A 26,739-nucleotide genomic window follows, 5' to 3' on the forward strand; every position below is an offset into this window, starting at 1 on the left:
GAGTTGTTGTTTTGAAAACGGGATCGACTTCAAAACAAGTTAGAAAAAAAGGATTCTGTATCCTAATCTCAATTTTTTGTTAGTTTTCTTGAATCTGATATCCCCACAATAACTGTTAACATTAAAATATGCAAATAAAACAAAGTATGTATGTATATAGGTTTGTTAATTTTATTAAGAATTCAACAATACTTGATTTTTTACCTCCATAATATCTCACATGTCCTCTCAACACTGCAATTGAAATCTACTGATATACATACATACATACAATAAAGATATATGGTGTGCATCCGTCGAACACACATTAAAACTTCCCATAATACAGCTGTTCGTGATGCTTAGTCGCAGCTATGGAGATGTGATTCGTGGAAGACCTTTCACGATTTGTCGAGTCGTCGTCTAATGCGCCCGGCGCACTGGTATCTCTTAACAACAGTCCAGCATCTAAATTATTCTTTCCTACCGACGGCAACAAATGACCGTGGCCGTGGTGGGCGTGGTGATGATGCTGATGACCTTCGATTTTTGAACCTGTTCCTCCCGTGGAATTCGAGCCGGCATTGAGATGACCATAGGCCATGTTGAACAATGCCTCTGGATCGCAAACAAATCGATAAACATAACGTTCGCCATTGACCTTTTGCATGATGCCCTTCTCATAGTAGTAGCGTAGACTGCGGGACAGTTTGTCATAGTTCATGGCCGGTCGGTTCTTTTGTATGCCCCAGCGACGTGCCACCTCTTCCGGTTCGATCAATTTGAATTCCATGCCACGACCCGTCCAGGCAATGCAGCTGGAGCTAATAGATTAGTATTTGCGGATGACACTAGGTAAAATTAAAGAACAACAAGAAGAAGAAGAAGTGAACTACTTACTTTGTAGTGGGTTCATCCAGCAGAGCCACTAGGAACTGCCACAATTGTAGAGATCCTCGTCTTTGGCTGACAGTGTGACTGGTAGTAATGCCATTATTGGCCGCATACAGACTCTCCAGTTTGAAATCTGAGTCAGAGGACGAAACTCCCGTCGACGAGTCTACACAATTTCCCGACCTAAGAGCATAGCTGGAGGATATCGCCGTATTGTAGGGATTTTCATATTTAATATCCACCTCCGATGTGGTAGACACGGGAGCCAAGGTTAGTGATGTTATATCCGATGATGTCCTCAAACCATACGCCGACGATGAATTCTGTCCACTATACTGATGGTGTGGATGATGATGATGATGGTAAACACTGGGCGGTGAGGTGGAACTCAAAACATTGGAATGACTAAATTTAAATGCCGACGAATGATGAGGCGACAAATGGTGAGGATGGTGATGAGGATTAAATGTGTGATGGTGCGGATGATGATGAGCATGTGGATGGGCAGCTGGGTTGTGCGGATTGCTGAGATGCGAGGTAGTCGTCGAGTCGGGATGTTCCGCTTTGGAATTGTGAAAATGTTGACCAAATTGAAGGGATGATGAGACGACAGAATTATTGCAAAATGAATTTTCTGAAACGAAATAGTTTAGACGATAACAGTTGGGGTCTTTAATGGTTTTATTTAGGCGTTTTAGTTATGGTAATAAGGCAAATGGAACACAGGAGAACTTGAGACGAACTTTAATGATCCAAAATTTGTAGTGGAAAAAGAAAGCCAGGTAAAAACTATCCAAGAATTCAGAATAAATCTTAATAACATTATTGTTTACTAAAAAAATCACCGCTAGCAAGTGCCCGCTACCTCGTCAGCGAAAAGTCCACCCTAAAATTATAGATTCGTTCCAATAGTTCGTGTTAGACCTTTTTATGTCCTCCACATTCATAGTATGGAGGGAACACTTAGTTTATCATTTAAAGTCGATTTAGCCCTGTCTGTCCGTCTACAGCATGTGATAGGAAGCTAAAAATTTGCATAGACTTGTTTTTTGTTTGTAGTCAGGTCAACATCGAAGATGAGCCATATCGGTCAACGTTTTCGTATAGTCCCCATATAATTGTACCTCCCCATATTCGGTAGATTGGCGCTTTTAGTAGCACTTTCTAATGGAAAAAATTAAAATTCGGTATTTAGAGTTTAAAATATATTTTACCTCTTGTTGCAGAATATTGCCTATATAGGACCTCATTTTTTTCTTTTTCTCCCCTATAATAAATTGTTCTCAATATTCGGAATTTTGACGATTTTAGCCATATTATATAATGACTTATAATTTCTACCTAAGTCAACGTTTTTCTATAGCCCCTATCATCCTGATATTGTAGCAGTTTTTGTTAAAGAATTGTTTGAAGCGTGGATTGGATGTTCCTAATAACAGACATACCTCCGCATTTATAGACATATTTTTACATGAGTTACTTTTAAAATTGAGGATGGTATAAAAGGTTCGGCCCGGCCGAACTTTACTGCTTTTTCAATTTGACAACATTTTTATACCCTCAGCCATATGGCTAGGGAGGTATATATGATTTGATACGGCCAAAACTTGCCTCATCGAAATAACGATTTTAGACCATAGGTCTCTTTGGACCAAATCCGTCTCAGGACATTTTAGAGTCGATCTAGCGATGTCCGTCCGTCCGTCTATCCGTCTGTCTGGCTGGTGCGCACGAAAACTCTCGAAGGGAGTATCCGATTGGATCCAAACTTGGTACATCATAATATTATTGTCAAACTTAGATCGATTTCGGAGATGGGTAATATTCGTCCACCCCCTCCGGTACCTCACCCACAAAAGGTCAACATTTCCAAAAAAAATAATAATAATTTACTGCACAGAAAGAGAAAGGATAATCCAATTTTGCTCTAACTTTGCAAATCTTAATATTTCCATCTGTGCTAGGTCAGGTGCGAAAATGAACAATATCGGTCACTCCAGCAACTACGTCACCCACGAAGGGTCAACATTTTGAATAATTATAACTCTTATAAAATTTGATGGGTCTGATTGTCTTCAAATTGCATACATCACAATATTTTTATTAATCCAAGGTCTGGTGTGAAGAGGGTCAAAATTTTAAATATCAATGAGGCTCATTAAACGCGAAATTGACATCCGATTCCATTCAGACTTGGTCAAAGAAAGCGATATAAGCATCCAACTCTCTTCAAATTGCACACAAATCTGGCACGTTGTAATATTTTTTCAGTCTTGGGTCAGATACGAATTGGCCAACTGCTTCGGAATCACCCCCATAAAGGATCAACCGTTTGAATAATCATAACTCAAGGCTGGGGCTATACATCTGTCGGCAAAACCGACTGATATTATTTTACTTGTTTATTGTAATACAACAAAGTATTGACCGCTTTAAAATTTCCCCCTTTTTTTGTTTCTTGAAACTCCTGCCACCTCTTGGGATTCAGTTTTCCTTTTCTACGGCTAATATTTGATGATCCTGTGGGAATGTTTACGCAACATTTTAACTCTATTTTCATCTCCATTAAGTTATCGGTTTTGCTCAACAACTCACCCTCACCTCAGCATCCCCCCATGACAGACATTACTTCTCACACCACTGGTCGTTCTGGTATCTGATGATTGTTGATGTTGTTATTATTAATGTTTCTTTGTTGTTGTTGTTGCCCTTTCCGCCGTTTGGATTGAGTTTTCATAAAAGCAAACATCCTTGCACACACACACACTACCAAAGCTCTGTCTGCACTGCACGAGTATTAACTCATGCCACTCCGACACTTGCTCATAGATTATGCAGGAATCTGTTGAATATTTCAACAGAAGCGAGTGGGTCGAAACGAAACGTAGAGCACCAGTGGCAACACATTGTGGCCGTGGCAAACATTCTCTGCATATCGCTTTCAAGATGCAGTCACAACGAACGAGGAGGATACTTAGTTGCGACCTGGCCTAAATTGACTCGCACAATTTACAGGTATTTTCGCTTCGTTGAGTGCACAGACATTTAATATTCGAACATACCTACAAACATAACGCAACGTTAAGTAATGCGAAAGGGGCAAAACAACCAAAGAATTTTATTTAAAAGCTGTTGCTGTGTTTGTTGTGGGAGTAGCAAACAAATCCATGTATATTTAATTAATCCTCATTGTTTTTAAATGGCTTTATTTGGCCAAAAAAGAGGGGGGGGAGGAGAGGAGTTGGTAAGTCGACCTTATGATGGCCATTTAGCTATACTGCCGATGTTGTTCTTTTGTTTATCATTAAGCAGATTATTACAGATTGTGTGAAAAATAAAAACAAATTATTATGAATCTTTTTCAGGTGGAGGGCCGATTGAAATTTAATTTGAAAAAGGGTTAAGAGTGTTTCGCAATGGCAGAAATAAATACAGAAATAAGGAAATAATAACAAATCGTGTTTTTGAAAATGTAATTTTCGAAATGTACAGAAACAGGCTGGGCCGATCTTTGAATACCCTCAATCATTTGGAAAGATTTTTTCAAAAAAAAAAAAAAAAAAAAATAATAATAATAATAAAACAAATCCGTTAAAAATGTTGTTAAAATCTTAAAAATACCGAATGTATATGAGGGGTATAGCCCCGACGACGTGGACCTGCATCATTAAAATCATCAAAATACCGAATATATGGAGATACCGTTATATGGGGGCTACACGAAGACTTATACCTACAAAGACAATTTTCTGTCATAGGCTGTAGCATCTGTCACGAACTTCAAACACTAAATTTGAAACAATTTCGGTGAATAATGTCGCTAAAATCATCAAAATATCGAATATCGGATTTACCGTTATGTGGGGATTATACGAAGACGTGGACCTGCACAGACAAATTTCTGTCTTAGGTTCTTGTTTTTATTTCGAACTTCAAATTTGGAATATTTCCGGTGAAGAATGTCGTTTAAATCGCCAAAATAAAAGGAGGTACCATTATATGGGGGCTATACCAAAACGTGGATCTACATGACCCATTCTAAATACCAAAAGTCCTGCAGACATAATACACATTTGAGTAAAATTTTATCAACCGACTTCATACGACGACGTGGACCTTCGGAAGCTAGAGTGATTTCCACAGACGGACAGACTGACGGACATCGCTAAATCGACATAGAATTTTATGCTGATCAAGAATATATATACTTTGTGGGGTCTAAAATGTATATTTCGAGGTATTACAAATGGAATGACAAACTTAATATACCCTCCATACTATGGTGGAGGGTATAAAAAGGGTGTCCTACTGTGTATATTCCGTAATTTACCTTATCACACCCCTAACTAATACCAGACTTACGCCTTCGACATTTTTCACAACTGAATTTGAACACATGTATTTATATGAATCTTACCGAAATACGTCGAAGGTACAAATGTTCAAAGGTGCACAATATCAACATTGACGGAACTTATATTTTATTTATTTTGGTTCTGAGCGGATTTAGCGAAATCCCTCTGTCTGTTGTCACACATGTGTATTTTGCCAGTAGGCAAGTTAAGTTCATAAATGGGCCATGTCGGTCCACGATTTCGTATAACCCCCATATAACAGTACTTTCCAATATTTTTAGTGACATTATTAACCGGAATTATTTCAAATTTCGTATTGGAAGATCCTAATGAGTACAACAAACTATGACAAAAAGTTACTTATGCAGGCCCACATCTTCGTATAACCCCCATATAATGATACCTCCCGATATTCGGTGTTTTGATAATTTTAAAGACATTATTCTCCAGAATTGTTTCAAATGGATACTACAACCTAAACCAGAAAATTGTATATGCAGATCCACGACTTCGTATAACCTACATATAACAGTACTTCTCTTTATTCGGTATTTTGATGATATTAAAGACATTATGCACCGGAATTGTTACGCGCCACCCAAGAATGGTTACAAAATGAAGTTCCTCGCTTCTTTTCCAGCGTTCAATGGCCACCAAAATCTCCGGATATTAATCCGCTGAACTATTGTGTCTGGAGTATTTTGGAAAGCAAGGTTGGCACTAAAAAATACCAAAGTGTCGATCACCTCAAGCAAGCGCTTCGCCGGGAATGGGCCAAAATACCGCAGATCAACATTCGGGCAGCGTGTGACGGTTTCATTGGCCGTTTGAAGGCCATAATTCGTGCCAAAGGTGACCAATTCGAACAAATCTTAACTTATCCTAAAATTTGATGCTATTTTCTACCTTTTTTGCTTTTATTGAACACAATTTAAAAAAATGTAAAAAATATGGCTTTTGACTGTATTGCATTTTTTTATCTCACCCCGTAAAATACGATGGTATCCCGAACAAACATGACAACGCTGTTCTATTAAATTACAATAAGTAAAAAAACAGTTTTTTTTTTCATTTAAACAAAACTTCTATTCATCGCAATAAAAGAGAGTATATTTAGAAAATGTGAAGGGAGGGTTGAATTTACCATCACCTCGTCAGCTAAAGGTTAAACGTTGGTTCTTCAGATTATGGCTCCACTATTATGTATCGACTTATTTTAACAGAGTTTTAATTCTGTCTGATGGATAAAAGGTTCAGGTTGAAAGCTTTTGAACTAAATTGACTATATAGTAATTCTAACATAACTTTTTTTTAACAAATTCAGGTTCCCATATTATCAGAACTTCTGCCGAAAAAGAGCTCATACGAGTTCTTAATTGGATTATAATGCCTTAAGATCATCCTTAATGAACTTTTGGTTGTCCTTTTTCTAGTGAAGAAAACAATATATTTCATATCGAATTTAATATAAGTTTGGTAAAATAACTATTTTCAAATCCTAAATAATAATTGGCGGCACAGATTTTATTTTGTGATTTCCACATTCCAATACTCCATTAATTTTCTTTGCAAACTTAATTCGATTTTCAATATGCAATATGCCTAGCAAGGGAAAATTAAATTTCACTTCAGGATTATGGTTCCAAATAATTTGGTTAAACAATCGGATAACTAACAACACGATTTTCAACCGGAATATTGATTACATTCACTTTTTTTCTTTAAAAAAAAACGTAATCGCATTTTACTGGTGGTGCATAGTTAGCGGTTCATTATTGCAAAGGGAACGGCGTGGGGGAACGCAATCTGTCATATGCCAATGATTTTAGCATTTGAATGGTGGGAACCGAGAAAAAAACAAGAAGCTGTCTCTGATATTCCACGTTTTTTTTTTTTGATAAATTTCTTTGCTCTCAATTTGTTTATATTGAGAAAATTTAATAAAAACAAATTCAGTTATTGGTATGGCGTTGATGAGGCGCATAATGTTTTTCAGAATTGCCACAATCCTGTAAGACGCCTGCCAGTCAACAATGAAAACAATGGAAAAAACGCGCAATGTCGCGGGTTGGTTTCTTTTTAATATTTGCTCTCATTCTTAAATTAAAACAAATGAATTTAAACAATATTGTTCATTTGGCTTATATTGTTGTTGGTTGGTATCGAAACTCGTGACCTGAAAATCGTCTTAGTTTAATCGACTTACCTTCATCGCTTTTCTTTAAAATCCCTGCAGGTGGTGATGATGGAAATCTATATTCAAGCAGATGAGGCCGGGCGGAGAAGATGTGAAATAGAAAACAGAAAGAAACAACAAAAATCACTTTAAACTTTAACCTTCGGTTTATCATCGTCTCAGTCGTGGGTAACGGAGACAGACGAATCAATTTAATATCAATGAGCCCGTTTTGAGGTGGAGGCAGTTCATGGGGCTTGTCGTCTTTAGCCACCATCAAATAAAAAAGTCATTTTGCGGGAGTTTCCATTAATTTACCTGTAACATGGGTATGGATGCGTCACAGCTGGAATGTCGAAAAAAGATGAGGTTCTTTCATGTCGCACTCCTTTGACATTCACTGCAAGGAAAAGAAATGAAGTTGAGTTTCACTTTTTCTATCTTTCTTTTTATTCTTTTGTACAACAACAACAAAAAACAACTAACCAAAGTCGACTATTCTTAAACATAATTGCGGCTTGTCGCCAGTTGATTGTTATCAACATCATAACAACAACGACAACAATAATAATAATATGTTAAATATCAAAGAATCGAAAAGAAAGAGAATTCATATTAACACTCAACAGGAGTCATGAGTCAAGACTTCCCAGTCCATCCCAACGTCTACTACCATTGTTGGGGAAAATTAGTTTTTCTCCACACATCTGAAGATTTGTATTACCCAACCAGTTGTGGGAGGAGTTTCCCCATATTAAGGATGTTTCTTGTTTAGCAATAACAATCAATGTAAATATTTGTTCGATTCGTAGCGTAAAAAAGTCGCCGTCGACTGTTTACCAAACAAAAAAAAAAAAGTCAGTCAGCCCCCGAGGCATGTTCTGTAAACCATGGGGTGCGTAGAAACGTGCACGTGCTGTAATGAAATTATAAGAAAGACAAACAGTTGATGTATTTGTGTTTCAACATTTTTTATGGTAAACAGTTGCAAGTGTATGAGTGAAAGTTGGCAAAAGAATTATTGGTTATGAAAGTGGTTTTTTATCTTACATTATTCTTACTGAAATTATAATGTTTCGATTTAAAAAATTCTTCTGACCGATTTAGCCAAGTCGAAATCTCTATAAAAAACCAATGCTAGTGCTCATTTAGCTTTCAATTTTTTTTTTAAATTCAAAAGTGTTCTCTGCGAATGTTCAGATATATAAATGTGAATTTTGATTTTTAATAAATATTTGAAATTATTTTACTAGCAATTGTCCGCTACTTCGTTAGCGAAAAGTCCACCTTAGACTCTTAGACAGTTCTTCTTAGTAATTCCAAACAAAACTCGTAATTCGTATTAACTTCTCAGCTGCACTAGGTCGATAACACTTTATTCATATTTAAGTTTATCTTTATCGAAAAGGATAATCGAAAATTGGTTATTTTTATACCAAAAAATCCAAAATCTTCCACACCCTAGTTCAACGTATTTTCATAATAGAAATTGGCCACAACCATATCTAAAACCTTGGAACCAACATTGACCTCAATATCAAATTTCAGGATTCAATCTCTATCCATCCACTTAGCGGCAAATTTAGTTCCATTTAGTACAAATTCCCAAATCCACCTCCTTCTCTCAAAACTATACAACAACAGTGGCCTCCATATCAACTTTCAGAATTCCAGCTCTATGTTAAGTCCAATCCCAAAGCTAATACCAAACTTTTCGTACAGTTATACTACGCATGTACAAAACCACATTCTTCTCTCCACCCAGGGCACCAACAGTGATCTCCTTACCAAATTTCAGATTTCCATCTCTATGACAACAGACACCGGCAAAATTTGTTGAATTTTATGCTTATCCTATGCATTTCCTGAATCACTTCCTTTTCTCAACTACAGACACCAAAAGTGACATCCACACCAAATTTCAGCGCTATTCCTTCAGCCAATACCAAATTTAGTAGCATTTAGTTCTTTTCGCACAGTTTCAACATTTTATTTTGAAAACATATCGGAACCTCAGATAAAATTTCAGCTTAGTACTATTAGGATCTTTTCGTACAATTATGGGACATATTTCCGGAACCACTTCTCTATCTCAATTCCAGACACTGAGACTTCAATATTACATTTGAGGATTGCAGACCTATCCATTCACCCCATACCAAATTTAGTACTATTCAGTACTTTTCGTACTATTATTGAACATAATTCCAGTCTCCAACAGAGACCTCAATATCAAATTTTGAGGATTCCAGCCCTATCCCTTCATCTAAGTGCCAAATAAGTACCTTTCGTACAAATATAGGACGCATTTCCTACCGATATCAAATTTCAGAATTTTATCTCTATCTTTTCACCCAGTACCAAATGTAGTACTATTCCGTACTTTTGTAGTACTAATGTAGTACTATTCCAAACTGTTCCAAATTTAGTTCCACTTAGTACAGTTCGCACATTTCCAAAACCCCGTACATATATAAAGCGTACATTCCAACCCTTCTCATTGCAAATTTCACGTTTTTATTTCTATCCGTTCACATAATGCCAAATGGTATCATTTTGAAGTTCAACTTTTCGTAACCTTTAAGTGCGAATTTCCAAAAACCCTTTGGTAGATCTATTCTGCACTCCATCAATGACTCTCACCCCTAATTTCAAAAATTTTAACTCGTTACGTCTGACCAATGCAAAGCAATCAATTTTTAGCCAATTTTGGTACTTTTCGTATCCTTTCAATTTTTCAAAAATTATAATATTATTTTTGGTTAAAAAAGTAAGAATTCTTAACCTAAAAGATCAGAGTAACTTTAATATATTTCTTCCACAATACTTTACAATTTTGTGAAAAGTTTGGATATGAAAAAAATTGAAAAAATACGTTTTTTAAAACTTCCTATTATTTTTTTATTTCAGCAGACACTAATAGCTCACGTACTATTCTAAATAATTCCCATTCCATTCCATTCTTTAAATACCCCTTTCGGGCTCTTTGAATAATAATTGAAGACATTTTGAAATAAACGTTCGTCCCTATTTTACAGATATGTATGTATACCCTACACCACAAGGTGGTTAGGGTATTATGTCTTTGTGCATTTGTTGGTAACAGGCAAAAGGAAACGAGATAGGCACAGAAATACATTTTCCAAATTTTTTCGAGATCGGTTCAGATTTGTATATAGCTCCCATATGTTTAGCCCAAATATATTGTTCATCCGATTTGTTATGTTTTTTATTTGTTATATGAAGCTTTACTAAATATGTAAATGGGTGTAGGGTATCATAAAGTCGGCCCTAGGGTATCATAAAGTCGGCGACTATCGCCTCATTTAACATTATATTACCTCGTCCTAAAATTAACTAATTTTTTTTTATCGAAATAACTTACCGTTATATCTTGAATTCAAATAACTTTCCGTTGAACTTTCAATGCCAAATTTACCGATGGACGAGGCAGAACCGCTGGTGGGCAATGTGGGAGCATACATAACAAATTCTTCCGGCAACTGGTGTTGAGGATGGGCGGGCGTGTGGTGGACATACCATTGCTCTCGGGTAATATCTTAAAAAAGTGTTAAATTTAGTTAACAATAACAAAAACATAAAAATGAACGGAAAATAATACGAATGTTAAAAAAACGGAATGTCATTTGCCATACCTGTGCTCGGTAATGCTGTCACGACTGCCGTGGAAGACACACTTGATGAAATGCTGGTCAATGATGTTGCCATACAGCAATGACCCTTATCTATGTCGCCGGTGGTATCCAATAAATTGTTGTTATTGTTGCTGTTGTGAATGATGGTGGTGGCAACGCCACCACTGGTGGATTGCAGTTCAAGGCATTTCTTTTTTTCAAGGATTGTGGGACTGTTGCCACCACGACCATGACTGCCGGTGCAATGAGACGATTTATGAATTGTTGTCGCAGCGGCTGCGGCGGATGCTGTGGAGACATCACTTTGTGTTGTTGCATTAGCCGAATGGTGGTTAGTCGGTGGAGAGGACGAATAGGAATTGCTGTTGATAGGGTTAATATTGTCAATGTGATGACGATTGATGTGCAGATTTTCCAAGACCAAATTGTTGGAGTTGTTGCTGCTGTTGTTGTTGTTGTTATTGCCACTGTTACTAGACGAATTGACGTAGTCGGTCTAAATTAGAGAAAAATTGAATATTGTAAATAAACACAATTTGAAGAAATTTGATTTACAATCAAAACAAAAAAGAAGCATAAGTTCCATATTTTATTTTTGGTTTCTTGAAAGTATTAGAGTAAAACAAGTATCGTCAAATCAAATCAAAATTAAACATCAAATACCATTAAAAACGCCTTTCGTATGACAACCAAAGTTTATGTACTCGTACTTATGTCCTTAATTCCTTTCATATAGTAAATATTTTCCTTTTTTCAAACATCCCCATTTATAGTTAAACTCTCAAAAAAAAAAACTAAATTTATTCAGCCGGGCCCCCCTATAAATGTTACATTCACAACCACAATTCGTCTCTAAACCAAAATACCCATACATTTCCCCTTAATTTAAATTGGTTCATTTTGTGCCTAGGTGTGTAATAATTTATTTTTATTTTCAATTTTGCAATGAGTTAATATTTGGCAAGGAAACAAGTCAATCCTTAACAGGATGTCTTTGTAATGACTTTCTAATAAGGAAGTTGCGGAATAGCTACCCTTTAGAACAACAACCCCGTTTTTGGTTCAGTGCTCAAGCAGTGCCGTCGAAATCAATTATGTAATGAAACAAGTGAAAACAATATTTAGTTCAGTCACAGCGAACTCTTTTGGCACTCTACCGTTATGAAGGAGACATAATTGTGAACTCTTTAAAATTTCGATAAATGGTTGAAGTCGATCCTGCGATGTCCGTCCGTCCGTCTGTCTGGCTGGTGTGCACGATAACTCTCGAAGGGAGTATCCGATTTGGCTCAAACTTGGTACATGGTAATATACTATTAAACTTACATCGAGTTCGGAGATGGACTCCACTCCGTCTGGAAACTCCCCTACAAAAGGTTGACATTTTCAAAAAAATATTTTTCTGCACGGAAAGAGAAGTGATATTGCGATTTTGCTCCAATTTCGGAAATACTTATATTTGTATCAGTGATAGGTTAGGTGCGAAAATGGACAATATAGCTCCACTCCATCAAGTACCTCCCCCACAAAGGGTCAACATTTTTAATAATTTTAACTTTTCTTAAGGGTGAAGTAAGAGTCCAATTGTCTTCAAATTTTCACACATCCTAATGTATTTATTAACCCAAGGTCTGGTGTTAAGATAGAAAATATCGCCCACTTCTTCTGGTACCTTCCTCACAAAGGGTCATAATTTTGAATATCCGTGAAGCTCTTAAAACGCGAAATTAACATCCGTCTCCATTCAGACTTGGTACATCTCAATATTTTTATCAACACTGGATCTATTATGAAGATGATAGAGATCGAACCATTTCTTCTGGTACCTCCCCCACATAGGGTTTGAAATTTTAAAAAACAAACCTTTCAAAGAAAGCAAAACAAGTATCCAACTCTGTTCAATTTTGTGAAGATGATATATATCTGCGAACCCATTCTGGTACCTCACCCACAAAGGGTGACAATTTCCAATACTTATTTCTGTCATAACTTGCGAAGCAAGTCAGCGATTCTTTACAACTTGCTATATCTAAATATACCTCTCAACCAGAAACCTGAAATGAATATGAAATTTATGATTTCTTATAAAATTGTTCGATTTTCTTGTAATTTTGCCCATACCAATATTTTTCTCCGTATTAGATGAAGTATGAAAATGGAATACTTCGGCCGACTACATCTCATACATGCCACTCATATAAAGTGAAAAAAGTTGTCAACAGTCCCAACCCAAACACGTCGCAATATTTGTATCATATTTATTTAGGTCCGATAGGAAATGAACAATATTGGCCCATTTCTTCGGAACATGCTCCATACAGGGTCATAACAGAAGTCAAAATATATTTAAATAATCGAACATTAGCTGAGGGTATACTTCTGTCGGCAAAACCGTCTGATACTTTTCAGCTTTTTTATTGAAATCATTTAATTCTGTCATTATGACATCCAATGAAGAAACAACAAATGCTCGCAAGGTGCTTGAATTAGTTTTGAGCATAAGCTGTAATTTTGACAAATGACGTAATATAGAATTAGTGTGTTATTTATTTTTTATATAACAGTGTTGACATGTTTCTTCGGGATACCATAGAATTTTGTTTTTGCAAAATAGTTTGGCTTAATCCCGTTATTGATGTTTTTATAAAATCCATTTTTAAATTTTATAAAATTTATTATTTAAATTATGTTCTTCCTGAACATGATATAAAATAGACTCGGAACTTTTAAACCCCATTGGGAAGAAATTAATTAGGATACATGTTTGTTATTTGTTAAATGATACAATTAAAAGCAAACGAATCTCTTGCCATTATAGTTAGTCTACTTTGACAAGTTAATACAAATACTCCACACCCGATCATTGCTTTAGCATTTGGTTCAATGTGTATGTGTGTGAAATCTGTATGTGACCTGTAATTGAACTCTAATAATGAACGACATTGTTTAGCCAGTTTCATATTAACGGAGTTTTTTTATTTTCTCTCAGCTGGATGGATTGGAGGGCTCAGCTAGTTAGGCAAGTAAGGTGTAATTAGTTTAACAGCTTTGCCCATTGTACTTAAGGTTTTGTTTGGTGCGAAACAACTATAAAGCAACGTTGAACACCAAACCCGCACTGGCGAAGACGTCCACAGATATAAGTTACAACTAGAAATGTATGGTCAAGCTTTGAAGTACGTCGTCCATCCATCCACTCTGCCAACGCCAAGTGTAGCTGCATGTGTTCTACTTTGGGGCGATGTACTTAAGTGTTCACGACTAGATGTTGACAATTAAGTAATGGAGTTTGAAAATAACTCGATTTCAGTTGCAAGGGTTGGTTGGTGGTCTTCGTGTAGCCTTTGTTATTTTTCACTTCGACACAAATTGATACCCATTCGGGTGGGAAAGTGCAAGTGTCAAATATACTTTTAATTATGTCAATTCAATTGTGGCTGTGGTTGATTATGAGCAAGGTAAGTTCGTTTTATTAACAGGCTATTTTTGAAAATGTGGGTGAACCGGTGGGTGTCTGCATGTATCATCATTGTAACATTCAATAAAAGAATGAACATAAACATAAACATACAGGACAGAAAGAGGTTAAAAGTAAACCTTATAAGATTTCGTCAAAGGTATCGGCATACGACGTTCCTTTTTATACCCTCAGGTATAGAGAGGGTATGTATCATTTGATACGATGCCTCATCGAAATGACGGTTTCAGACCCTAGGTCTCCTATGAATCAAATCCGTTTCATCACATTTGGAGTGGATCCAGAGATGCCTGTCCGTTTGTCTGGCTGGTGCGCACGATAACTCTCGAAGAGAGTATTCGATTTGGTCCAAACTTGGTACATCGTAATATTATTATCGGTCCACTCCATCTAGTACCTCCCTCACAAGGGATCAACATTATGAATAATTATAACTATTATAAATTATGTTGTAAGAGTCCGATTCAAATTACACACATAATATTATTTTTTTAGCCCAAGGTCGGGTGTGAATATGTAATATGTCGGTCCATTCCACCCACAAAGGGTGAAAGTTTTGAATAACCAAAACGACCATAAAATCCGAAATAAGCATCGGGTTCTCTTCAAATTACACACATCACAATATTTTATTAACCCAAGACTGGTGTTGAGATGTAATATATCAGTCCGCTCCTTCTGGTACCTGTCCCAGAAAGGGTCAACATTTTGAATATCCGTGAAGCTCATAAAATGCGAAACTAATATCTGATTCCATTCAGAATTGGTACGTCTCAATATTTTCACTAAAAAAGGTCTGTTATGAAAATGGCAGAGATCGGCCCATTTCTTTTGGTACTTCACCCACAATGGATCAACATTCTACTCCTTCTGGTACCTTTCCCCCCCAAGGGTCAAAATTTTGAATACCCATGAAGCTCATAAAACTCGAAATTAACATCCGATTCCATTCAGATGTGGCACATCTCTATATTTCTATAAAAATAAGATCTGTTATAAATATGCTAGAGATCGGACCATTCCTTCTGATGCCACCCCCACAAAGGGTCAAAATTTTGAATAACCAAAACAATTATAAAATTCGAAATAAGCTTCCGGTTCCCTTAATAATACACACATCCGATTATTTCTACTAACATAGGATCTGCTTTGAAGTGTTCGCGGCTAGATGTTGACACTCCTCCTTCTGGTACCTCACCCACAAAGGGTCACAATTTTCGATACTTTTATCTGTCATAACTTGCGATAAAGTCTGCGATTCTTTACAACTTGTCGGCAAAACCAACTAGTACTTTTTAGCTTGTTTAGATATATATTAGGAATATACTTTCTTAAATCCTCCACCATAGTATGCATAAGTTTGTCATACCATTTGTAACACCTCGAAATATCCACTTTAGACCCTACAAAGTAAAGTATATAAATTCTTTATCAGCATAAAATTCTATGTCGCCCTCTATCTGTGGAAATCACTCTAACGTCCGAAAAAAAGGAGTAGGTGATAAAATTTTATCCAGATGTATTTTAGGTCCGCAGAATTGTTGGTATTGAAAATGGGCCATATAAGTCCAAGTTTTACTCGTATTTCCCTCATATAACTGTACCGGCAGATTCAAGGTGTTTTAGTCTCAGTTATAAACCGAATTGGTTGTAAATTGCCAGTTCGTGTTCCTAGTTTGTAGGAAATATCTTTACAGATAACTATTTATATAGGTCCAAGTTTTGGTATAGTCCCAGTATTTAGTGTTCAATTTTAAACCAATATTTTACATTTCCATTTTTTTTATTTCTTTAATTACTCTAATTTCGAATTTGGAGAAAAATGTGAAATTTCCCCAAAAATGAAAAATCGAGAAAAGCGAATCACATAAATCAATTAAAGTTAAGCGATGGCTGTAGAGTTAGCCAAGCGTCAGAAGAAGATCCACTTTTAGTTAAGGTACTGTTGTCATGCATGTTTCTGGTACACGGATTGTAAAAGAAACTGTATACCCACCAATATAGGTACATGTACATGTGTATGTGCGTATGTATGTATAATAATTTTATTTGTGAAAAAGTCATGTATATTTCTGGTTTTGGCACTCTCGCCGCTCTTAATCGCTTTGCAGAGGCGCACAAATGCCCTTAATTGACGTTGGCTGACAAAAGAAAGACATATCCAATAAAGACGTGCCTCAGCCGATCGTTTCATCAAATGAAGAAGAGGTTGCTACAAAATAGCAGCGAGAAAACGACAATTGACGAGAATTTCTTGTTGTTTTGAGAAAACTCTAACCTCTTCATTTGCGATGTTATAAACGGCAAAGATTATGGCGTAACTATAATTTTCAAACGTTTAGATGTTGTAACTGGGGAAAATTGTCTATTACCAGCATTGTGTATATCGTATTTTCATGCATTTGGGTTAAACAAATTATCCAAACGTTGTGTGCGGGTGGGGTTGGGGGGTGTTGGTAGATGCAATGTGTTGTCGTTGTCGGTTGCATTTCAGTGACACAACCGCGACACAACTCGTCTGCAAAATGTCAATTTGCAACAAATGGGTTTTCAAAATGTTTAGACTTTTAACCATATTTAGTCATTTTCTCACACACTTGCGGACAATCGGAGTATGTGAATTGGAGTTTTCAAAAAATAAAAAAACACCATACAAAACGCACAATCTTTCGCCAACAGAGCGTGAAGTAGTGGCACGAGTTTTGCAGTTTAGCTGAAGCAATAAGGAATCGAAGAGGAAAAACAAAAATAACAACAATAAAGTAATGCACTGAATTTTTCAAAGTCTTTGCCACACAAAAGTAAGAAACAGTGAATTAAAATCGAATAACGGATTTAGCCAAAATACGCTATGTTCTTCTTCGAAATGTGTTCAGTTCAAGATTTCTCTTGTTCAGTATTTTATTGCTAAAATATGTTTACATACAAATCTTTATCAAGGTTAACCCCGAAAATTGACCAATCGCAATAAATTTGACTATGGAAAATTACGTTCAGTTATTAACTTTGTCATTCCGTTTGTAACATCCCTAAATATTCATCGTAGACCCCATAAGGTATATATATATTCATAATCAGCATAAATTCTAAGTCGATTTAACGATGTCCGTCTGTTGAAATTGCGAAACAGTCCACATTTTTTGACGTAGAGCTTCAAAATTTGACACAGCTTCAAAAAAAATACAATATATAAACAAAAATATTAGCCTCGTAAGTAATGGAAGGCTTGATTATGGGTTGGTTGCATTTTGTCCCAAAGCACCATTTTGCGGCAGCTAGTATAGGTGTGAAGATCGAAAATGTCGCGGCTTGTTTTCCTGTAATGCTGATAAAAGATTGTCATCCCAAATTTTCAGTCTGATTGGTCTTAATTTTATTGCAGAGTATTGTGAAGATTTTCCCAATATTTTTCAGGCGGTTATTCTGGTGTTTTGATGATTTGAAATAAAACGTCAATGGAGTACTCGAGTTAAGATGAAGGACTTAAAATCTCCATTATTACATTTGCAAGCTTAAGACGATATAAATAAAAGCCGTTTTTCTGAGATAAGGAACATATACATCACTATGCGTATTTAGTACAGTATATTGGAAATTTATGTGAACCAAATAATATTACCGTATAGGGCATGATATGACTGCGACAAGCATTATATAAAAAAATATTTATTGGATCAATAGGTATAGAGAGTTTTACTAAATGGTAAAATTCGGTTGAATATGAAAAAAATTTATTATAACCCTATAATCGGATAAAGATGTATATCGAAGCTATATAAAAATTTGAACCGATCTCAATAAAATTTGGCAGTGGTATTTTCGAGCTGCATATGATATCCGGTATCAAATATAATTGTTGTGGAGTGCATATTACGTGATTTGAAACCCCAAATCGAATGAAACCTACATGGGAGCAATAGTTATATCTGAAACGATTTTCTCCAAATTTGAAGTACTTGTTTTTAGGATGAATTCAGTTGGAATCACTAATAATCAGTTTATTTTATGGTTATATCGTCTCCAAATATGCCTCATTTCGATGAGCGACATCTTGGTCCAAAGGTGTAAGTACATAAAATGCTTGAAGTTATGGCTAGGCATATTTTGTGACATTTCATAAAGGGATTACAGAGCCGTACTAAAATCCAGCCGTGGTTTTCCATTATAATTTGACATTAATATGCCTAGCCATGATTTCAAGCTTTTTATGTACTTGCACCTTTATAAACTGATATTTATATACCCTTGGTAGCCACAAGACGAAAGTTCAATCTCACACATTTACAAATGACTTTATGTTCAATGTAGTCCAACTTCGAATACATATCTTTGCAAACATTTGACAATTGAAAAAGTTAGGATGTACTCAGAAACTACTTTAGAGGTTTAGTGGGCGCTTGAGCCCGCCTAAGAAACAAAAAAAGCTAGAATCGATACTTTCTGGAATGGATTGGCAAAACAAAAACGATGCGCCCTTTGCATTCCCAAATTGCTTTCTGTAGGGCGCTCGAATAACAGCCGTAAATTATGAACAGTTTTTTAAGCTTGTTGTTGGTGTTTTATTTCCATATTCGCATGGATTACAAAACTCATCACCTCTTCCACAAAATGAGAGAGCGCATAAAACTAATTATAATTTTTGTTTAAAGCTGCGATGGATGGATGGTTGGGTTGTTGGATGAAATGTTGGGCAGGTAAGTTACGAATGTGTCTTCTTAATTTTCACATAGAGGATGGAGGAATAATTACTCCAAAATGAAAACAAAAAGAAACAACAATGTATGTTTCTTTCTTAAACACACACATACACTTGCAGTCTTCGTTCATGTATGGAAAACACTTTCACTGATGTTGAGATGTGACAACGAATCCACGCTCAAAATTGACACTGAATGGTAGGGTTCACCTGCTTTCGGAAAAGCCACAAATAATAGCAATCCATCCAAAGCTTGCATTGAAAATTAGTGTTGTAGCCACATGTGAGCGTGTGTGTGTGTGAGTTCGGCGTGTTATTTTGGTTGTAACATATATGTACATACATGTGTGGCAGACAAATGGGCACCCTCCAAAAAGACACCAGCCAGGCAATTCAAAGAAAAGAAACTTTTCACGTTGTGCCAACTGAGCGTTGGGCTATGCGAATGACTGAAACTGCTGATCGTTGGGTGATGATCCACTTTTGTGGTGTTGGTCTTCTGCTTTTGTCTGTCTTCAGATGGAAGTGTTGGAGTCGGCAAACGATATGTGTTGTGCCGTCTCACCCAACATTTCCAGTGTAGTTGCTGTCGAAGGCAGTTCACCCCGTAACGTTGTTGCAACCACCGTTGGCCAAAAAAATATACGGAACTGTGTTTAACAATTGACTTGTCTCAAACGAAAAAAAGTTGTGTCTTACCCAAAAATGTATTTCCTTCCCACCAAAGAACTAAGAATTTTCCGACGAATAAAATCCTACAGCGGCTATTTGAAATCCAATTCAAAACTTGTTATTTTATTATTTGTCTTGTTCGAAGGTAAAAATGAATTAATAATTTCAGGATGTGCCTAAAAAAGAGTGTTTTTATAAAAAAATATTGTAAAGTTTGTTACAATCGCGAGCGGAGATACTTCGAGAAGATTTTACATTGACTTAATGTGGGTAAAAAGAGTGACGGATAAATCTATAAGTTACTTTTTTATCTTGGCCAAACAACAGCTGGAAAAATAAAGAAAATATGCCCTGATGAGTTCTGCAATTTAAAACCCATAGCCTCAGAAATTATTGAATATTTATTGGAATATGTGTGTGTTTTGAATTTTTTATCTGTGATGTTAACATTCAGAAAAAGGGTGTGTTTAACTGAAAATTAGTAAAAAAAGTTTTTAAAAAGAAACTGGTGAAGTAAATCCCCAAATTGACACAAAAGAGAGTTCTAGAAAAACATAGATGAATTCATTAAAAAATCGGTTTTTATACCCTCCCCATACATAATGTGGAGGGTATACAAAGTTGTCCCTCCCGTTTGTAACTACCATTTTCACACCAGACCTTGGGATATTATAAAAATATTGTGATATGAGTAATTTTAAGACAATCGAATTCTCACATTACATTTTATAAGAGTTTTAAGTATTCAAAATGTTGACCCTTTGTTGGGAAGGTACCTGTCCTAGAACTGATGCAAATATTAGGATTTACGAAGTTGGACCCATATTTCCCATCTTCAAAGCAGATCTTCTGTTGATAGAAATATTGATATGTACCAAGTCTGAATTTCGTGTTTTTTGAGTTTAATAAATATTTAAAATGTTGACCCTTTGTGGGGATGTACCGGAAGGCGTAGACCGATATATTTCATCTGCACATCAGACCTTGGGTTAAAAAAATAATATGTGATAGCAGGAGGAATGGCCCGTTCTCTACCATCTTTATAAAAGATCTTGTGTTGATGGAAATATTGAGATGTACCAAGTCTGAATGGAATCGAATGTTAATTCAAAATTTTGACCCTTTGTGGGGGAGGTACCAGAAGGAGTGAACCGATATATTCCATCATCACATCAGACCTTGGGTTAATAAAAATATTGTGATGTGTGTAATTCCAAGGCAATCAGACTCTTCCATTACATTTTATAAAAGTTTTAAGTTGTTCCAAATTTTGAACCTTTTGTGGGGGAGGCACTTTGTGGAGTTGACTGATTGTCCATTTTCGCACCTGACCTGGCACTGATGCAAAATTTTGTGATTTGCAAAATGTGCACAAAATTGGATGATCTTTTCTTGTTATAGACCTTTTGTGGGGGAAGTAGCAGAAGGAATGGACCGATAATACCCATCTTCGAACCCCATCTACGTTTGATAATAATATTACGATGTACCAAGTTTGGATCAAATCGGATACTCCCATCGAGAGTTAGCGTGCGCACCAGCCAGCTCGACAGACGGACGGACTCCAAATGTCCAGAAAAGGATTTGGTCCAAAAAGACCTAGGTTAAAAACCGTTATTTCGATAAGACACGTCTTGGCCATATCAATTGATAGCCATGTGGCTTAGGGTATAAAAAGATTCCCTCAATTACATGCACAGTTTTGACATTTAAATATTTTCCGACATTTGTGAACAATATGTAATACATCGGAAAGACGGACAAAATGATATAGGATATAGGCTCATTATTTCTGCATGTTATAAAATGTAGCAGGTAATATGAAGAAGCATTGCGTTGAAATTAAATGTCACTTACAATTTGGCATATATCTACGAGGTTTGTTCAAAAAGTATATCTAATTTAGGTTTTATCCCAACCTAGTTTTACTTGACTTTTTTCTTTCGATTTTTTAATTTTCGCTTATTTCAAAAATATATATACAATTGTGTCTGAAAATCAAAAATATATATTAAACAAAGAAGTTACCATAATCGAAAATAATTTCCTATACTCAACAGTGGTCTCATCACAACCGTACCGCAACACACAACGCTGCTCAAATCGCTTGGAGAATGCCCTGGAACACATGAGAAGACGAAGTTTCCAGACGAAGTCCGCTCGTTCTTACACTCCCTTGCAATCACCCTATGCTCTGTATCATTCCCTCTATGGCCCGGCAGATGAAAATATCGACGATGATTTTTATCATCCCCAACCGAATCGTGGTTATTACGCCAAAAATATTAATCGAAATTATGGACCAAATTCAAGATTAGATTTTGATGCGGCCCTATCCTCGTATCAACATACCCAACCACCACCACCACCGTCGTCGATATATCAGAAATATCAAAGCCAAAGGCAGCCACATAAATTGCAAGTATCGCGAGTGGAAGTTGAAGACTTACGCGTTCGATTGCCACCGGAGGCAAGTGCAAGATGGGTGGAAATTGACAAGTGCAAGTTCATTTCGGAGAACTCAACACTGGATACACGTTTAATATTTCCCGATTTGACTTTGAGCGGCAGAATCGTGTTGCAGCCGACGGGTGGAAAATGTAATATGATATTGCGTTTGAGACATGCTGGCATAGAATTTCACACGGTACCCATTGGATTCGAGAAGATCAGTGGTGAGGAGTCCCGACGAATTGGTGCGGCATCTGTTAGGACAGATTCACATTTTGCAGAGCCGGGATTTATATCGGTCTTTGCCCATGGCTGCCAAGGTATGTATATACAAAAAGGATTAAGAGACTCTAATGAATTAAAAAACAATGTTAAGTTAAGACGAACTTTTTATAGTCTTATCTATGAGAAATCTTAAACGTAGGCCTCAAAATACCAACGAATATACAATTACATTATGGAACAAGCGATAAGAATATTAGGGGTGGAAAATATACCAAAACCTATACCTATACCATATGTGTTCAGTATCACACTATCAAGTCGAAATAGAACTTCAAAATGTGAGAAGAATCTTTCAACCCATAAAATTGTCTGCTTCTGCGATGTGTGCATACGTTCAATGGACTGTAATTATAAATTTCGGATTATGAATAATACCAATTTGCTCCACGAGAGATTTTCAATATCGATCCTCATTTGCATTCTTGTGAACAAAATGCAGGTCGCATTTGTTATCCGATTGAGATGAAATTTTCCAAACAATATTTGTTTGGCCCAAGGACGAATTTTATTGTGAGATTCGGTTCAAATTTAGATATAGCTCCCATATATATCTTTAACCGATTTCGGGTTAATTGTGCTCTAAATGGCCAATATCAGTCCAAATAACCTGAATTTTGGTATATCCGACCAAATTCTGTCTAGAAGTAAGTACATCAAATTCGGAGAAAATTGGTTCAGATATAGCTATAGCTCCCATATATAGGTTTCATCTGATTTGGTTGTAAAGACCCCTCCACTCGTAATATGCACTCCACAAAAATATTTGAATGTTTGCTATCCGATATCAGATGTAGCCCAGAAATACCTCTGCCAAATTTTATCAGGGTCCGTTCAGATTTGGATATAGCTCCCACATATATCTTCAAACGATTTCAAGTTAATTGTTCACCAAATGGCCAATATAAGTCCAAATCACCCGAATTTTGGTACATCCGATCGAATTCAATCCAGAAGGAAATACATCGGAAATACCTTTGACAAATTTTATCGAGATCGGCTAAGATTTGGATATAGCTCCCACCATATGTTCTTAATCCGATTTCAAGCTTATTTCCCTCAAATTTAGTGAAAATTGATTCAGAATTGTATATGGCTCCTATATATTAGTTCTCTCTGAAACCAAATTATAACTGCTCTGAAGCCAAATATTGATAGATGGTATGCTCTACTTCAAATAAATACTTTTGTTACGAGATCTCTACTAAATATGCATAGTTGGGTAGGGTATCGTATAGTCGGCCCCGCCAGGCTTTTGACATTCCTTGCTGGTTTTTAATTTTTAAAATTGCATTTCATCTAATTTCATTTTAGGACCAACCGGAATAAAATTACGGCAAAATTCAAAACGTCGCTACAGTTTCGTCAACGAAGAACCTAACGAGGGCCACAAACCTCCAACTTCCCAACTGACACCGGATGTTATATTCGACATACGAAGTGAAGGCTATATACCGCCCAATATGCGCGACGAAGATCTGGCATGGACTGATGCCAATTCCCAGGAACTGCTCGACCCCAATGGCGATAATTTTTATCGCCGACAATTTCGTAAAAAGCGCAGCACTTACTATAGACAACGCCAAGTTAGACACATGGCAACGGACCGTTTGAACGACGAAGTTAACTTTGACGATGACATCTTGAGATTTTCAGATGATAACGTTCAGGACTTGCTGCAACCGGATGCCCGGGCATTTGCTGATATATTTTCCAACAACAATCGTGGCGGTGGTGACAACATGTTTGGAGATCGCGACGATATCAATGATGCGTTCCGAGATGAATTGGAAAAGTTATTCTCGATGGGAGTGCGCAGTCTTTTGACCACATACATGCAGAGGGCCCTTCAGCCGGCCATCAAAGAAACTCTAATGGAAAACATGGGCTATACGATAAGTTATGGCTAATAACCATTGCCAATGTATTGCTTAGATAGAATATTTTATATGTTTGTTTTTTTTTTCACCCGAGGTTTAAGTAAATTATTGAAACCAAATATAAAATAATTATTTATTACAAAAAACGTCAACTCTCTATGCTGTACCATTTTTTTGAATGTTATTCCAAAAATGCAATAAGTTTTTCAGGTTACTTTTCACTTAAAAAAATCATTGATTTTTTTAGGACAACGGTCTGATTTAAATATCACAACACTAGATTCGAAATCCGTTGAGTACAAAATACGCGCCGCAACTAATTTCAGAAATGAAGATGAACAAGATTTATTGCATACTTTAGGGGGCGTATCCCTTTTCATTTGGCTTCGAGCAATTGCGCATGTCCAGGACCGAGATGCTACAATTTGATTGGTTGCTTTGACACGAAAATTTGTAATCGAAAGGGAGGGGGTTGTGAGATGCCAACACAGAGCGATAATTCAAAGGATGTTATATGTAAGGAAGAACAAATGTAAATCAAATACATATGTGTGTTAAAGTGTTTTGTTGTTATGATGCGACATATCTTGTGTTTCACTCAGATCTACCACACCCCCCAAATCCTGCAGAAATTATCAACCCAAAATCTAATTTATTTTTCACAGTTGATAGAATAGAAATAAATACGGCCAAGTACATGTGCACAACACGAAAATACCAATACACGTTTGTGTGTCGGATTCCAATAAATGCAAATTTCCATTGGTGTTGCATTGGCTAAACGGATATATTTAAAGTCTCCGGTATTGCCTCTTATTCAAGGTCAATTACATGTTGTTCGGTGCAAAGTCTACGGAAATCCGTTTCCGTTAAAAAATAGGTTAGTTAACAGTTTTTTGTCTGCCTCGATAGCATCTGGCTTTGTGCCATTGAACATTAAAACGAATATTTGGAATTTAAGAAGTGAATATTGCATGAATGGAAAGCAAATTTAGATAAAAGGTTAAATATTGAAATTTGAGAAAAATGAGGAACAGATCGAATGCGAAACTGCATACATTGATGCGACAAGTGACAACATACCTAGAGTTTGGTTAAGAAATTCGTGAAACTAAAATGCTGCAATTTTGTCCTTAGTTTGAATTTTTCGATTGGCCAAAGGATGCGTATCATTCATTAAAGACAATTTAATGAATTAATTTGAGGCTACAATCAAGATCATTCCATTCATTAAACGTATTTTCCTTAAATTTAGTTATCATCTGAAAATCTCAAATTTGATTGATTTGATTGTCAATATAAACAAGGGAACCTACCTTAGTACCATAGTACAATAAAAAGGTAAGGTAAAGCTACCAACTCGTTACAATTTTTTTCTTAGTTTGCCAGACCACTGCCAATTTTGGGTATGCATTTATTGGTTTGAAAAATAAAAACAAAATATTTTGAAAAACAATGGTTATTAGAAACGCATATTGAGGGCGCGCATTAAAGCTTTTAACAATTTTTGCCATAGAATTGAAGACTAAATAGTTTAGATTATATTTTTCAAAGAAAATTCCGGCATTTCATTCATTTTTCGCGCCATTTAACTCATTTTTTTTATAATTTTGACAGGAAGCGGGCATAGCCTCAGTTTGACGAAACTGTTCTACCTCCCCGTTGTTGCAGTTCTGGAACAGAGAAATTTGTATGAAAAGAGTCCTACCTATATGGATTCTACTAGGAGCATTGCCATTAATTTGCATGCAACAAGTTGTTTTGTTTGTTCAATTATTTTGTTGTAAATCATTCCGTTTGCAACCCCTCGAAATGAACATTTTAGACCGTGATCAACATAAGATTCTATTTGATCGATTTAGCCATATCCGTCCGTGATGGAAATGGAAACGAAATGAAGTAGTTTGATCAAATTTTGTTGAAATGCATTTTAGGTCCGTATAAATTTTGGTAGAATTCGCCATAATACAGGGTGAGATGAAAAAAGTGCAACCAACCTCAGGATGCTGTCATTTCTAAGCCACTCGTCCGAAAGCCGAAACACGCGTCGCAGTGGGCGAAAAATGGCTCGTGAGCTGAACATATCGCAATATTCCATTCGGCAAATATTGAAAAATGAACTCGGGATGAGAGAGAACTTACACCGCAACAGAAAGAAAATAGACTCAAGAGAGCTAAAGAGTTGCTTCGCTTGACCGAAAGTGGTGAACTGCCGAATTC

At 36.3% G+C, this 26,739-nt stretch overlaps 2 protein-coding genes across 2 annotated transcripts; one reads left to right on the top strand and one right to left on the bottom strand.

The window, feature by feature from the left end:
- On the bottom strand, positions 1 to 13,500 carry LOC101901090 (ETV5-related protein Ets96B). Its single transcript, XM_020036990.2, has 7 exons — positions 13,438 to 13,500; positions 11,061 to 11,556; positions 10,790 to 10,963; positions 7,723 to 7,804; positions 7,435 to 7,481; positions 880 to 1,507; positions 1 to 803 (listed from the first exon to the last, which is right to left on the bottom strand). The coding sequence occupies exons 1-7, from the start codon at positions 13,498 to 13,500 to the stop codon at positions 308 to 310; spliced, it is 1,986 nt and encodes a 661-aa protein (XP_019892549.2). The 3' UTR covers positions 1 to 307.
- A 6,236-nt stretch (positions 13,501 to 19,736) lies between these two features.
- On the top strand, positions 19,737 to 24,632 carry LOC101900911 (uncharacterized). The gene is made up of 3 exons (XM_020036984.2): positions 19,737 to 20,051; positions 21,967 to 22,677; positions 23,954 to 24,632. The coding sequence occupies exons 1-3, from the start codon at positions 19,940 to 19,942 to the stop codon at positions 24,547 to 24,549; spliced, it is 1,419 nt and encodes a 472-aa protein (XP_019892543.1). The 5' UTR covers positions 19,737 to 19,939; the 3' UTR covers positions 24,550 to 24,632.
- The last annotated feature ends 2,107 nt before the right edge of the window (positions 24,633 to 26,739 follow it).

This window comes from Musca domestica, unplaced genomic scaffold (genome assembly GCF_030504385.1).
Source record: "Musca domestica strain aabys unplaced genomic scaffold, Musca_domestica.polishedcontigs.V.1.1 33, whole genome shotgun sequence".
NCBI lineage: Eukaryota > Metazoa > Arthropoda > Insecta > Diptera > Muscidae > Musca > Musca domestica.

Excerpts from the sequence above, each read along its gene's own strand:
- LOC101900911 (XM_020036984.2), top strand. The coding sequence starts at position 19,940 with ATGTATTTCCTTCCCACCAAAGAACTAAGAATTTTCCGACGAATAAAA. Across the intron at positions 20,052-21,966 it reads ATTATTTGTCTTGTTCGAAG|TGGTCTCATCACAACCGTAC; the intron begins GTAAAAATGAAT and ends TATACTCAACAG. Across the intron at positions 22,678-23,953 it reads CTTTGCCCATGGCTGCCAAG|GACCAACCGGAATAAAATTA; the intron begins GTATGTATATAC and ends ATTTCATTTTAG.
- LOC101901090 (XM_020036990.2), bottom strand. The coding sequence starts at position 13,500 with ATGACAGAATTAAATGATTTCAATAAAAAAGCTGAAAAGTATCAGACG. Across the intron at positions 7,805-10,789 it reads TTTGAATTCAAGATATAACG|TGAATGTCAAAGGAGTGCGA; the intron begins GTAAGTTATTTC and ends TTTTCCTTGCAG. Across the intron at positions 1,508-7,434 it reads TTTAAAGAAAAGCGATGAAG|AAAATTCATTTTGCAATAAT; the intron begins GTAAGTCGATTA and ends ATTTCGTTTCAG.